Here is a 13564-nt window from a genome sequence, read left to right as displayed (position 1 = left end):
AGGAAACTTGGATACTATTGTTTCTGCCAATGCCAAAAAACATCTCCCAGGTCTTGGAGACAACCAGCTAATTCTACCTCATCCTAACCATGAGCTCTGTAGAATCTCTGTCTCTGACACAAAGAAGATAAATAAACAAGAAAGTCAATTATAGATTTCACAAATATGTTGTACACCGGTAATTTTTAGTTAGAATTAACTACCAAAGACACTGCACCTTTGAAGTCTTTGAGCATAACCATGTTTAACAGTGGCTTTATTAGGTGAATGCTTGAAAGTATTCAACATTAAATTCAATTTACTTCACATGTTTACAAACACATCATTAGCAACTCTTAACTATTTCAAACCAACTAATTCGAAGTATAGAAGGCTTGTTTTCAAATAACTCTTCTGAGGTGACATGAAGACTGAAAGAAGCCTATGACTTGAGTCCTGGTCTCTAGCCAACAATCACTATATCGTCACTGGTGAACTCATATGAGGGAACTTCTAGGTTGAGAGGTGCAGGCCCCTTCCTGATCCTGCCAGATGCATCATAGTGTGACCCATGGCAAGGGCAGTAATAACCACCAAAATCTCCTGCATTTGCAATGGGTACACAACCAAGATGAGTGCAAACACCTATCAAGATAACCCACTCAGGTTTCTTTACTCGTTCTAAATCGTGCTGTGGGTCCCTCAACTGGGACACTTCAACTGCAGATTCCTGGTCAATTTCCTTCTTGGTTCTATGGCGCACAAACAGGGGTTTGCCTCTCCATTTGAAAGCCATGTTCTTGCCCTCTGGAATATCGGATAACTTGATTTCGATTTTCGACATGGCCAACACATCAGCAGAAGCACTCATGCTGGAAACAAACTGAGAGATGACATTCTTGGCAGCATACGCAACACCCACAGTAGTTGTTGCAGTTATCAAATAGGAGAAACCTCTTCTAGCTTCACTGCTCTCTTTGGAAGACTTTGTACTATCTAACACTTCAGCACGACGATAGTCAGAGAAGTCAGGCACTTTGATGTCCGTATGGGAATAACGAACAGAAGCAGGGACTGCAAGATAAACAGAAGGTTAAAAAACACAATTAGATAAGGACTCTGAAAGGGGCATACATCAGGAAATGGAGCTTTATGGATTCACAAGCAAAAATCAAATTATAAAAATGTGAAATATGGCTGGCACTCACTGGTCTCAGAAATGGTCAAGTTGGCAATGCCAGCATATAAAATACTGAAAACAAAATGAAGTCAACCACTACCCATCATATTGGTATGAAATCATTAGATAATAGGTATAATTGAGTTCCTCCTGACTGAACACAGCGATTCAGAATTCATAACAATTCAGTGTATCAAGTTAAAAAAAGTTGAATAGCACTGTAAACAGCAACATTTTAAGTCCCCAAAAATTCAATCTAAGACATAAATATCACCCATATTTTCTGGATTAGAAGAGACCCTAAAACTCATCTAGTCCACTCATTAAATTGATGTGTGATCATCTTATTAAACCAAATGTCTAACTTTATTTTCCTATCTACCTGCTCTCTGAAAGAACTGCTAAAAATTCATAAAACACTAATTATAAGATAATAAACATTCTGTAAACAGTATAACTTTAGTTGCAGAAAACTTAGAGATTTCTATTCTAGATTTTGGGGTATAAATTCAAGTAAAACCGCCAATGGGCAGAAAAGGATATCCTTATCAGGATACGTAGCTATCAAAATCAAATGAAATCTCCAAAAGAACCAATTATTTCAATTTAATATAAAAAAAAAAGAGCAAATTTTTCATGTATCCGGCTCTTCAGTGAAGGGCAATAACATCTATAAGAGTAGGGGCATTATCTTTCTTTTTTTACTGCTGAGAATCTCTCAACTGGGACACTACCACTGCAGGCCATAAAAAGGCCAGATGTTTACATCAAATGAATATTAAACAAGCAAATAATTACTGTTTATGCAGTATTCTGGATGCAAGCAGTTTATTTTTTGAAAAAACAGGTATGTCTTTCTGTCCCATACCGTTTTTAAATGTCTGACAAAAATTTAACTTACAGTATCACTTTTAAGTATGTTTCAGGAAGTAAATCTCTTTGTAAACTCTATACTCATTTAAGGAAATCTGCTACAGGTTTCCTTTTTAGAAAAGAGGACACTAAAAGTTCCTTACTTTTAGAAAATGTTTCCAAAAAAAATATGCACTTTTAAAATGCATTTTCATATAAGTTGCAATTCTACTTTACCTACTAGGCTGTCTCATCCTAACATACTTCCTTGAGCAGTCAAACATTACAATAATACATTTCACATGGTTCTCAAGGTCAGTAATTTTATGGAAGCCATAAGTATTCACAGACAATGGTGAAACCTATCAAAAGTACTCTATGTACTTTTCTAACTCACTCAACATTTTCTGTAGGGGACCAGGACACAAGTAGTGACTACCTGAGATTCACAACTACGGCAAAGTGACATATCACATACTACCCTACTTAAGTATGAATTACTTTCCCTTAGCACTGTCTGAGATTACACAGGAAAGATGTGCATCATACTTAAAAGATGAAGAAACCAAAGTTCATACTTCTACGTTAAAAGCCCTATTTACAACCCTTCCACACAAGGAAATGTACAGAGACACTAAATAGAATGGCTTTGTCACTATCATCCAGAGATTCGGTGGCAAAAGAAATCCAGTTGTCTACTCCCATTCTATCTAGTAGGTTACACTTTATACTGAGCACCATCAAGAACATAAACTGCCATATTGCAAAAATCATTCTCTAAATAATTTATATGAATTGTATTAGGTGTGACTTTTAGTAGCAAAAATGCTAGCTAGATTTAACTCTAAACTAAAATAAAATCAGATACTTATAGAAACATCATCTAGAAATGGAGAAAACTTAAGGCATTATAAGAAAACAGGGTTTTTTGTTTTGTTTTGTTTTGTTTTGTTTTGTTTAAGGTGAGCTCTAACGTGTCCCAACTCAGGGATCTTCTCCTGACCCAACCACCCCTTCCCACATCCTCTACTAACCATCTTTCCACAAACCATCTATACAGGAGATTTTAATATGAATTTAAGCTTCAAGCTGAAGGCATGATTACAGAAAAGAGGTTTGCCTTATGTTTCTACTTTACCACTTCTTGGAGAAGTCAGGTAAGCCCTTGATTTTTAGAAGAAACTCTTTTAGCTATTTGACAAATTCCAAGATACTTTTCACCTTTGTTACTGAAATTTTCTCCTCCCTTAGTGTTTCTCACCTCAAGGTCCAAAGAACTGGCTTGGGCAATTTCTCTAAAACCCACTGGTGCCTGCTAAAAAAAACTGCCACTTTATTCATTCACAAATACTCTGCACCAACTATATGCAAAACCTGAGGTTGTGGAAGATAGAAAAATAAAGGAGATATTCTCTACACATTGAAGCTCAAGGTCAGAGGAATCACCAATAAATGCAATACAGAGTGGAAAGTGTTATGTGCTATAAAACGTAAAGGAATCAGCAAATGTAAAATTTTATTGACCTGATCCTGAGTTGAGATTGAAAGGATGGGTAAGACTTGGAAATGTGGAAAACTGAGTGGGAGGACCATTTAAAGTAAAGAGAAAAGGGTGAATGAAGGCAGAATAAAGAGGGTGGGGGCAACTTGGTGTAGGGCAAAGGTCACCGATACAACTGTCAATGAGGCCAGGCAGGTAGCACAATGAATCAAGTAGACCTGATGAGGGCTGTGATGAACTGGAAAAGCACTTGCTCCGACTAAGGGTGCAGCCAATGCACAGCACACTAGACATGGAACTAGAGCCCAGTGCTGCCAACTTTCAACATTTCCAGAGACGCCAGAAATAGTCTGTTTTTTAAAACTATGCAAGTTGGGCAGACCTCAGGCACCTGGCTCACAAGTTGCCAATTCAGGATCTCCAAACAGAGCATAAAAAGAAAAACAGAAAACAAGGCACCAAAGATAAACTAGGCTCTGCTGACAGAGGGTGTAAAACACACTCCTGGTGACAGCTTACGGCTAAATCAGTCTTTCAAATCCACACACTATCACGTACACAACGTGTATCCTTGTGCAAGTCACTTCACCTCTTGTAGTCTGTTTTCTCATCTGTCAAATGGGAGTATCATCAACCTCTGCCGGTTGCTCTTCTTGAGGATGAAATTCATTACGGTGTGAAAACCCTTTGGCCCAGTGCCTGAAAACACTGCTGATACTCTGCAGTGTAGTCTACACTATAAACGACCTTGCGGCTTCTTTTTCTTCGGATCTGCGGTGGTGACAGGGAAGTAGACTAAAGGATGGGAGGTAGCGAGTGGGACAACTTTTCAAATATTAAAAGCAATTCCTATTTTTTGAGAATTTATAAAGTGCCCCCAGAATGTGTTAACGGCTTAACGTATAATTTTTCCATCTGAACCTTACGATATAACCTACGAAATTGGTATAATCATTAATCCATTTCACTGGTGAGGGAACACGTTTAGGAATTTGCCCAAAGGCAAACGACCTGTAAGCAGCAAAATCTCTTGTCAGACTTTGCTAGAAGCAGTCGGACTCCATAGTTCTTGAACTTAACCGACGAAGTAGAAAATTTAGCCTGTGGTTGGGAAGCCTATGCACAACCACAGAGGCCCAGAATGTCAGAGATGGAGGTCACCTGAGACCGCCCAACGGAGCAGCGCCCCCGCACAGGTGAGGACACCGAGGCCCGGGGAGGTACAGAGGCCTGCCCAAGGTCGACCCAGCCCGGCAGGCAACCCCATCCACAAACAGGGCTCCGCTCCATCTTCCGGCAGACCCCCCCGCCCTTCTCGGCTGCTCCCTGGGTCCAGGGCCGGAGGGAGCAAGAAAAGAGGGACCCCTCAACCCCCGGTCGTTCCCCTCAGCCAGGCTCACCATTGAGGCCCACGGAGGCGACCAAAGGCCGGGCCGCGGCCTGGCCACTCAGCGACTCCCGGCACAGAAAGGACCGCTTCACATCCAGTAGTGGCGACTCCGAAGTGGCGGGCACCGCGGCCTGCACCAGGGGCCGCAGCGCGCCCGCCACGCCGCGGGACGTGGCCGACAGGACGGGCGCAAACGGCCCCGAGCGAACAGCGACCGACAACATGGCGACGGCAGCTCCAAAGGCCAAGCCGGTCACAGTGACGACCAACCGCCCGCGGCGCAGGCGCGAACAGGGGCTGAAGGCGCGGGACCCGTGACGTCAGCGCGCCGGCAGAAGAGGAGCCCCGCCCCCATACGGGGCGGGGCGAGCCTGGAGGGCCGCAGAATCAGAGGCGGTGCGAGGCCGGGCAGGTAGGAAGGCGTGTGGCCTCCTGTGTTAGCCCCGGGTGTGTAGCGGCCTGAGTTCAGGGATCTGCCCCAAGAAAGGGGGCAATGGAGGCCCCCAGGAATGTCCCATGGGTCGATTTTGCGTCCGTTAGGGCAAAAAGCTCATTTATGGGAACCTAAGGATAAGAATAAGTTATCATAATAGTTTAAATAGGGATAATAATAGTTCTTAACATGTGTGCAAATGTTTATATATATACCCAACCATATATGTAAAATATGGTTGGGTATACATAGAAAACCCAGAGCTGAACTTAATATGTAGTAATTGCTATGTGTTTACTATAATGATTATTATCGTTATCTAACTAAAACCTTAAAAGCATTTTTAAAAGTCCAGAGACTTATGTGCAAAGCTTAATAATGATGATGATGGTGGTGACTTATGTTTATTAAGCGTTTACTATGTATTAGATTTTGTGCTTTACCTTCATTCTTTCATTTATAATCAAGATCCCTATAGCTACCATTTTACCAGTGAGCAAACAGAGGTTTAGAGGAATTATGTGCCCAGGACAGGATAACCCAGTAAGCTCTGAAGTGGGGAAATCTGTCTTCTTAGTCTGTGCTCTTACCTATTGTCACAGTTTCCCTAAGTGAGATTTCAGGGGATGCAGAGATAGTCCCTAAATCAGTTTCTATCACATGGTGAGAATGTTATTCCCTTTTTACTTCTCTTTAAATTCTTCTGATTACGCCAATGAGAAAGTCCCAGTTTGGTGTTAGTATATCTTTAATTCTTCTCAAGACTTACTAATCTCTCCTTTAACAGAATAGGTCTTAAATTCAAAGCCGTTAGGTAGTTGAATCTAGAGAGGATTTAATAATAGTTTATTTTCGTGGTATACATTTTCTAACCATACTGATTTTCCAAAGACTGTAGTGAGATAAAGTTTGTTTTACATTTATTTAGTCAAAAGTGAGTTAATTTAAATATTAAGTAAGTATTAACACAAGCAATGCACAGATTTGGCAGAATTGTGATGGTGGTGGGTGTATGAACCAATGAAGTTTCTCTGTAGGCTTGCATGGGCTCTGTGACCTAGGCAAGTTTCCTAACCCCTCTATGCCTCAGTTTCCTCACCTGTAAAATGGGGATGGTGATGATACCGTCTGTGAGGAATAAATGTATTAACATGTATAAAGCACCCAAGGGGCCTGGCGCATACTAAGCTCCAGGTGAGGGTTTGCTGGTATTGTTTTTATCTGACATATCATCTACCTACTCTGAGAAGCCTTCATTTGATTCCTGATGACTCAATGATATTCCTCTCTAGGTCCACAGCACAGTGACCACTTCTGCCTGGACCTTCCTCAGGGCCTAGGTCTTGGCCTTGCTTATTGCCCCAGGGACTGTGTTGTACTCTCAAGATTGGAACTGGCATCCTCAGGGGCCACCCTGACTCAGCTAGCCACAGGGCCGGCACTGGGTTCACCCCAGCAACAACCCGAATGATAAAAGCAAACCCTTCCAGAGCAGCTAGTACACGCCATGCACAGTTGGAGTGCTTTACATAAAATAACGCACTTAATATCACAACAGCCCTCTGAGGTGGGTAAGAGTAAGTGAAGGATGAGTGGTGAAAAAAGGAAGGAGCTTCATAAGGTGAGCAGAGTAGGAATTGTTATCACTAGACTCTCAGGGTTCAATCCCAGTTCTGCTATTCACAAGCTATATCCTAAGATGATTTATATATAACCTCTGTGTATGCCTCAGTTCTTCTATAAAATGAGAATAATAATAGTATCTACCCCCCAAAGGATTATTTTAAGGATTAGATGGATTAATATATATAAAGTGAGTAGAAACTGTGCCTGGCAAGTGCTATGTAAATGTCCATAATAATAATAAAAATAACTCTTTAAATTTTCTAGATGAAGAAACTGAGATTCAGAGAAGACAAATGACTTACCCAAAGACACATCATATTTTTTTCAGTTTTATTGAGATATGATTGACATATAACATGTGTAAGTTTAAGGAGTACAACTTGTTGATTTGATACACTTATATGTTGTAACATGATTACCACTATAGTGAGCTAATATCTAAATCACCTCATATAATTATTACCATATCTTTTGTGGTAAGAACACTTCAGATCTACTCTCTTAGCAACTTTCAGGTATATAAAATGCTATTATTAACTATAATCATCATGCTGTACATTAGATCCCCAGAACTGGTTCATCCTATAACTAGAAGTCTGTACTCTTTGACCAACATCTCCCCGTTTCCATAAATCCCCAGCCCCTGGTAGCCACCACTCTACTCTGTTTGTATGAGTTCTGTTTTTTTAGATTCCACATAAAGTGAGATCATACAGTGTTTGTCTTTCTGTATCTGAATTATTTCACTGAGCATCACACCTTCAAGGTTCATCCAGGTTGTCCCAAATTGTAGGAGTTCCTTCTTTCTCATGGCTGAATAATATTCCATTGTGTATTGGTACCACATCTTCTTTATCCATTCACCCATTGACAGACACTTAGGTTGTTTCCATATCTTGACTAGTGGGAATAAATGCTGGAATGAACATGATACAGTTCATGATCATTCCAGTGTTATACAGAAACTCAAGATACAGTTTTCATTTCTTTTCGATATATACCCGGAAGTGGGGTTGCTGGATGATATGATAGTTCTATTTTTTATTTATTGCCAAATTTCCATACATGTTTTCCATAGTTGCTGCACAAATTTACATTCCCATCAAGAGTGCACAGGTTTCCCTTTTCTCCACATCCTCACTAACACTTAGGTCTTGTCTTTTTGATGACAGCCATTTTAACTGTGACATCTCATTGTAGTATTGATATGCATTTCCCTGACTATTAGTGATGTCAAACACGTTTTCATGTACCTGTTGTCCATTTGTGTGTCTTCTTTGAAAAAAATGTCTATTCAGAACCTCTGCCCATTTTTAATTGGGTTGTTTATTTTATTACTCTTGAGTTGTATGAGTTCTTCATATATTTTGAATATTAATCCCCTATCAGATATATGATTTGCAAATGTCTTCTCCCATTCTGATGGTTGCCTTTTCATTTTGTTGATGGTGTTTTTGCTATGCAAAAACTTTTTAGTTTGACATAGTCTCACTTGTTAATTTTGCTTTTGTTGCTTTCAGTGTCATAGCTGAAAAATTGTTGCCAAGACCAAAGTCAAGGAACTTTTCCCCTATGTTTTCTCCTAGGACTTTTATGGGTTTTGTTTCTATGTTTAAGTCTTTAGCCCATTTTGAGTTAATTTTTGTGAGTGGTCTAAGATAGGAGTCCAATTTCATTTTACTCCATGTGGTTATCCAGTTTTCCCAACACCATATATTGAAGACACTATCCTTTCCCTCATTTAGTATTCTCAACTCCCTTGTCAAATATTAGTTGACTGTATAGGCAAGGGTTTATTTCTTGGCTCTCAATTCTGTTTCAGTCGTCTTAAATTTCCTAAGACTTGTTTAGTGACCTTTTATATGATCTAAGCTGAAGAATGTTCCATGTGTACTTGAGAAGAATGTATATTCTCCTGCTGTTGGATGGAATGTTCTATATATGTCTGTTAGGTTCTTTTGGTCTAAAGTTTTGTTCAAGTCCAACATCTCTTTGTTGTTTTCCTGTCTGTTTTTCAATCTATCCATTGTTGAAAAAGAGGTATTGAATTCCCCTACTATTATTGTATTATTGTCTATCTCTCCCTTTAGATCTGTCAGTTTTGCTTAATATATTTAATTGCTCTGATGCTGGGTACATATATATTTATGATTGTTATATCTTCTTGATGAATTGACCCCTTTATTATTATATAATGACCTTTTTGTCTCTTGTTACCATTTTTGGCTTAAAGTCTATTTTGTCGGTATTAAATATAGATACCCCTTCTCTCTTTTGGTTCCCATTTGCATGGAATATCTTTTTCCATCCCTTCACTTGAGCCTATGTGTGCCTTTTAGCTGAAGTGAGCCTCTAGTAGGCAGCATATATTTGGACCTTGTTTTTGTTGTTGTTGTTGTTAATCCATCCAGCCACTCTATGTCTTTTGATTGAGGAATTCAATCCATTTACATTTTGAGTAATTATTGATAGGTAAGAACTTACTAACATCATTTTATTAATTGTTTTCTAGCTGTTTTGTAGTTCCCTTATTCCTTTCTTCTCTCTTGCTGCCTTCCTTTTTGAACTGATGATTTTCTGTAGTGTTATGCTTTGATTACCTTCTCTTTATCTTGTGTGAATTTGCTGTGGTTTTTGCTTTGTGGTTACCATGGGGCATATATATTTATTTATTTATTTATTTATTTATTTATTTATTTATTTATAAAATACAGTCAATTTTATGCTTGTAACAATTTAACTTCAATCGCATACAAAAGCTCTACCCTTTTATTCTTCCCTTTTATGTTTTTGATGCCACAATTTGCATCTTTTTATATTGTGTATCCATTAACAAATTATTGTAGCTATAGCTGGGTTTTTTTTATACTTTTGTCTTTTAACTTTTGTAGAAAGTGGTTAACAAACCACCATATTACAGTTTAGAGTATTCTTCTTTGGGGGGGGTTATGTTATTTTTTAAAATTAATTAATTTATTTATTTTTGGCTGTTATGGGTCTTCCTTGCTGAGCACAGGCTTTCTCTAGTGTGGTGAGTGGGGGCTACTCTTTGTTGTGGTGCGTGGGCTTCTCATTGCAGTGGCTCCTCTTGTTGCAGAGCATGGGCTCTAGGTGCGCAGGCTTCAGTGGTTGTGGCTCACAGACTCTAGAGTGCAGGCTCAGTAGTTGTGGCTTGCGGTGTCTAGAGCACAGGCTCAGTAGTTGTGGCTCACGGGCTTAGTTGCTCCGCAGCATGTGGCATCTTCCCGGACCAGGGATCAAACCCATGTCCCCTGCATTGGCAGGTGGGTTCTTAACCGCTGTGCCACCAGGGAAGTCCCAGTTTAGAGTATTCTGAATCTGACTATATTCTGACTATATACTTACCTTTACCAATGTGTTGTATGTTTTCACGTTACAAGTTAGCATCCTTTTATTTCAGCTTGAAGAACTCCTTTCAGCATTTCTTGTAGGGCAGGTCTAGTGGGAATAAATTTCTTCATCTTTTGTTTATCAGGGAAAGCCTTTATTCACCTTCATTTCTGAAGGACAGCTTTGCTGAATATAGTATTCTTGGTTGGCAGTTTCTTTCAGCACTTTAAATATATCATCCCATTCTCTCCTGGCTGAAAGGTCTCTGCTGAGAAATCCACTAATAGCTTTATGGGAGTCCCTATGTATGGATAATTTTTTTTCTCTTGCTGCTTTTGAAATTCTCTCTTTGTCTTTGATCTTAAACAATTTTATTATGTGTTTTGGAGAAGATCATTTTGGATTGATTTGGGGGCTGACCTATTAGCTTCATGAATTGGGAAGTCTAAATCTCTCCCCAGATTTGGGAAGTTCTCAGCCATTATTTCTTTAAGTAAACTTTCTACCCCTTTCTCCCTCTCATCTCCTTTTGGGACTCCAGTGACGCATACATTGTTCCTTTTTATGGTGTCCCATAGTTCTATAGGCTTTCTTCATTCCTTCACCCTTTTTAATTTTTGCTCCTCTGATTGGATAATTTCAGTTGATCTGTCTTCTAGCTCATTGACTCTTCTTTTTGGTCAAGTCTGCTGTTGAAGCTCTCTGTTCAATTCTTCAGTCATTTTATTCTTTAGCGACAAAATTTTTGTTTGGTTCCTTTTTATGTTTTCTATCTCTTTGTTGAACTTCTCATTTTATTCTGGTATTGTTTTCCTGATATTAAATTGTTTGTTTATGTTCTCTTGTAGCTCTCTGGGCATCTGTAAGACAATTATATTGAATACTTCGTTGGGCAATTCCTGGATCTCCATTTCTTTGGGGCCAGTTACTGGAGGTTTATTATATTCCTTTGTGGAGTTGTTTCCCTGACTCTTGATGATCCCTGTTGCCTTGCATAGGTGTCTGTGCATTTGTAGAAGCAGTCCCCTCTTCCAGACTTTATAGTTTGACTTCAGTAAAGGACGTCTTTTTTATCTGTGGGTGAGGCACACTGGGTCATGCTGTGACCCTGGGTCTAGTGGTGCAGGGCACCAACTGTGGGGGCATGTGACAGCACTGGGTCTGGAGATGTGTGTTGTCTCTTTGACTCAGGGGTCCAAAAGCATCAACAACTGTGTGGTCCTTGGTGGGGGGATCACAGTGGCTGCAAAGGCTGTTGGGGTCCTCCTCAGTCTAGTAGCTACACCTGGATCCTCCACGTCTAGTAGCTAGGCACCTTGGCAGGCAGTGGTGATGCCCAGAGCCAGTGGTATGCACACACTGGTCTGCAGTGGCCAGCTTTAGGTGCCTACATAGTGGCAGGGGTCAGTTGCAGACACACACATAGTGATGGGGCCCAAGGCAGGCAGAAAGGCCAGGGCCAAGTATGGGCTCATTAACAGCTACCAGGGCCCTGGCTGTTAGCACACTCTTCTGTGGCTGCATAGTCTCCCCCTAGGCATGCACACTGCAGAGAGGCTGATGATGGGCATCAGGCCACTGGTGTGCAGTGCACAGCTGGAGGGGCTTGCCCCAAGCACATGCACAGTGGTAGAGGTCAGCCACTGGTCTGGCATCTTGCACTTTTTCAGCCTCAGAGACCTGAGCTGGCTGCCTGTGCAGTTCCTGGGCTCCAGTGGGGGAGGGGAGACTCAAGCAGCTGGCATCATCAAATGTGAATAGATGTGAGACAAAAGCTGGTGAAATCTGCAGGGCATCCATGGCAGCTGTGCTGGCCATTTGTTTCTTCAGTGGTGAAATCTGCTGAGGTTGTCTGCACAGCAGGTCACTATGAACCATGATCACTTCTGCTGCATGGCTGATACTGGTACCCCTACTTTTCTTCCCTGTTCCTAACCGTCTCTGATTTTTCCACTTTGCCAGTCTGAGTGTGGTAAAACTGAAGCAGGACCTTTTCGCAGTGCCCCCAAAAGACTGAGGAAGCTAGTGGTTCACCCTGCTCTTCCTTTCCTAGAAAGAAGAATTCTTTCTAGGTGGGATGTCCCCTCTTGGCACTGAGCAGTGTTGGCTTGAGGGGTGGGTTGATGTAGGTAAAACGAAGCTTTCTTTCTTCTTTTCTTGTGAGGTTTTTCTCAGGTTTTTGTTCCACTGTCTTGCTAACGTTTCTCACGTGGACTCTGGAGCTCTCCCAGAGCTGTATTAGTTTGCAGATCACGATCTAATTGCTGATCTTTGGGAGGGGGATAGAGACTGAGTCTCCTGTGTTGCCACTTCTCCAAAGGCATGTCAGTGATAAGTAAAAGCCATTTATTTGTTCTGGGTTCCAGTCCAGTGTTGCAGCAGGGAGAAGGGTAACTCTGTGGTTGAATATCTGTCCTCTCCTAGAAGATGGAAGCTAGAATCCAGGAGTGGCAGGCAGGAAGTTGAATCTATGTAGACCAATCTGAATTCTACTTGGGAGTTGTTTTTTCTTCGTTTGTTTGTTTGTTTTTTAACTGAAGAGGCTATTATCTTTCATGCTTCACCTCTCTTTCCTTGAACACTACATCTTGTTAGGCTCTGGGGGCACTCAACCTGGTTTGCATACCAGCTCTGCCCCCTATTGCTGTGTGACTTTAGGCAACACTGAGCTTCGAATTCCTCAGCTATAGGGATTTCCCTGGTGGTCCAGTGGTAAAGAATCCGCCTTCCAATGCAGGGGACACGGGATTAATCCCTGGTCGGGGAACTAAGATCCCACATGCCACGGGGCAACTAAGCCCGCGCGCCACAACTACTGAGCCTGTGTGTCGCACACTACTGAGCCCACGTGTCCTGGAGCACGTGCGCCACAACTAGAGAGAAAAAACCCACACACCACAACTAGAGAGAAGCCCGCATGCCACAACTAAGACCCAACACAGCCAAGAATAAAATAAATAAATAAATAAATAAATAAAAATTTAAAAATCCCTCGGCTATAAAATGGGGATAAAAATGAGATTGCTGTGAGGATTAAAAGAAAATGCACATTAAGTACTTAGTGTTTGGTACACAGCAAGAACATAATAAATGTTTGTTGTTAGTTTTGTAAACCAAGAGGGGCAGAGGAATAGCCATGGGCTTGGGAACATAAATGTTTGGGAAGGTTCTCAATTCCCAGGAACTCTGAAAAACAAAGTGTATATAAGAATAAGGCAGGAGGAGGCATGACACAAAGCCTCCCTTTTAACA

The 13564-nt window shown here is 41.0% G+C and overlaps 1 protein-coding gene and 2 long non-coding RNA genes across 3 annotated transcripts in view; 2 read left to right on the top strand and 1 right to left on the bottom strand.

The window, feature by feature from the left end:
- Window positions 1–13564, top strand: part of LOC309648710 — a 295211-nt gene that overhangs the window by 60498 nt on the left and 221149 nt on the right. The window lies entirely within an intron of this gene.
- Window positions 149–5180, bottom strand: UQCRFS1 (ubiquinol-cytochrome c reductase, Rieske iron-sulfur polypeptide 1). Its single transcript, XM_082437654.1, has 2 exons — window positions 4913–5180; window positions 149–1053 (listed from the first exon to the last, which is right to left on the bottom strand). Exons 1-2 carry the CDS (start codon window positions 5124–5126, stop codon window positions 443–445), a joined length of 825 nt encoding a protein of 274 aa, XP_082293780.1. The 5' UTR covers window positions 5127–5180; the 3' UTR covers window positions 149–442.
- The window catches only part of LOC309648712, a 49963-nt gene continuing 41647 nt past the window's right edge, over window positions 5249–13564 (top strand). The window contains exon 1 of the long non-coding RNA XR_014256765.1: window positions 5249–5314. This is a non-coding gene — a long non-coding RNA (uncharacterized lncRNA). The remainder of the gene's footprint in view (window positions 5315–13564) is intronic.

The sequence above is a fragment of the Balaenoptera physalus genome (genome assembly GCF_965194825.1).
Source record: "Balaenoptera physalus genome assembly, chromosome: 19".
Lineage (NCBI taxonomy): Eukaryota > Metazoa > Chordata > Mammalia > Artiodactyla > Balaenopteridae > Balaenoptera > Balaenoptera physalus.
Note: the sequence above shows the minus strand (reverse complement) of the source record. Positions and strands in the feature narration are given on the sequence as shown.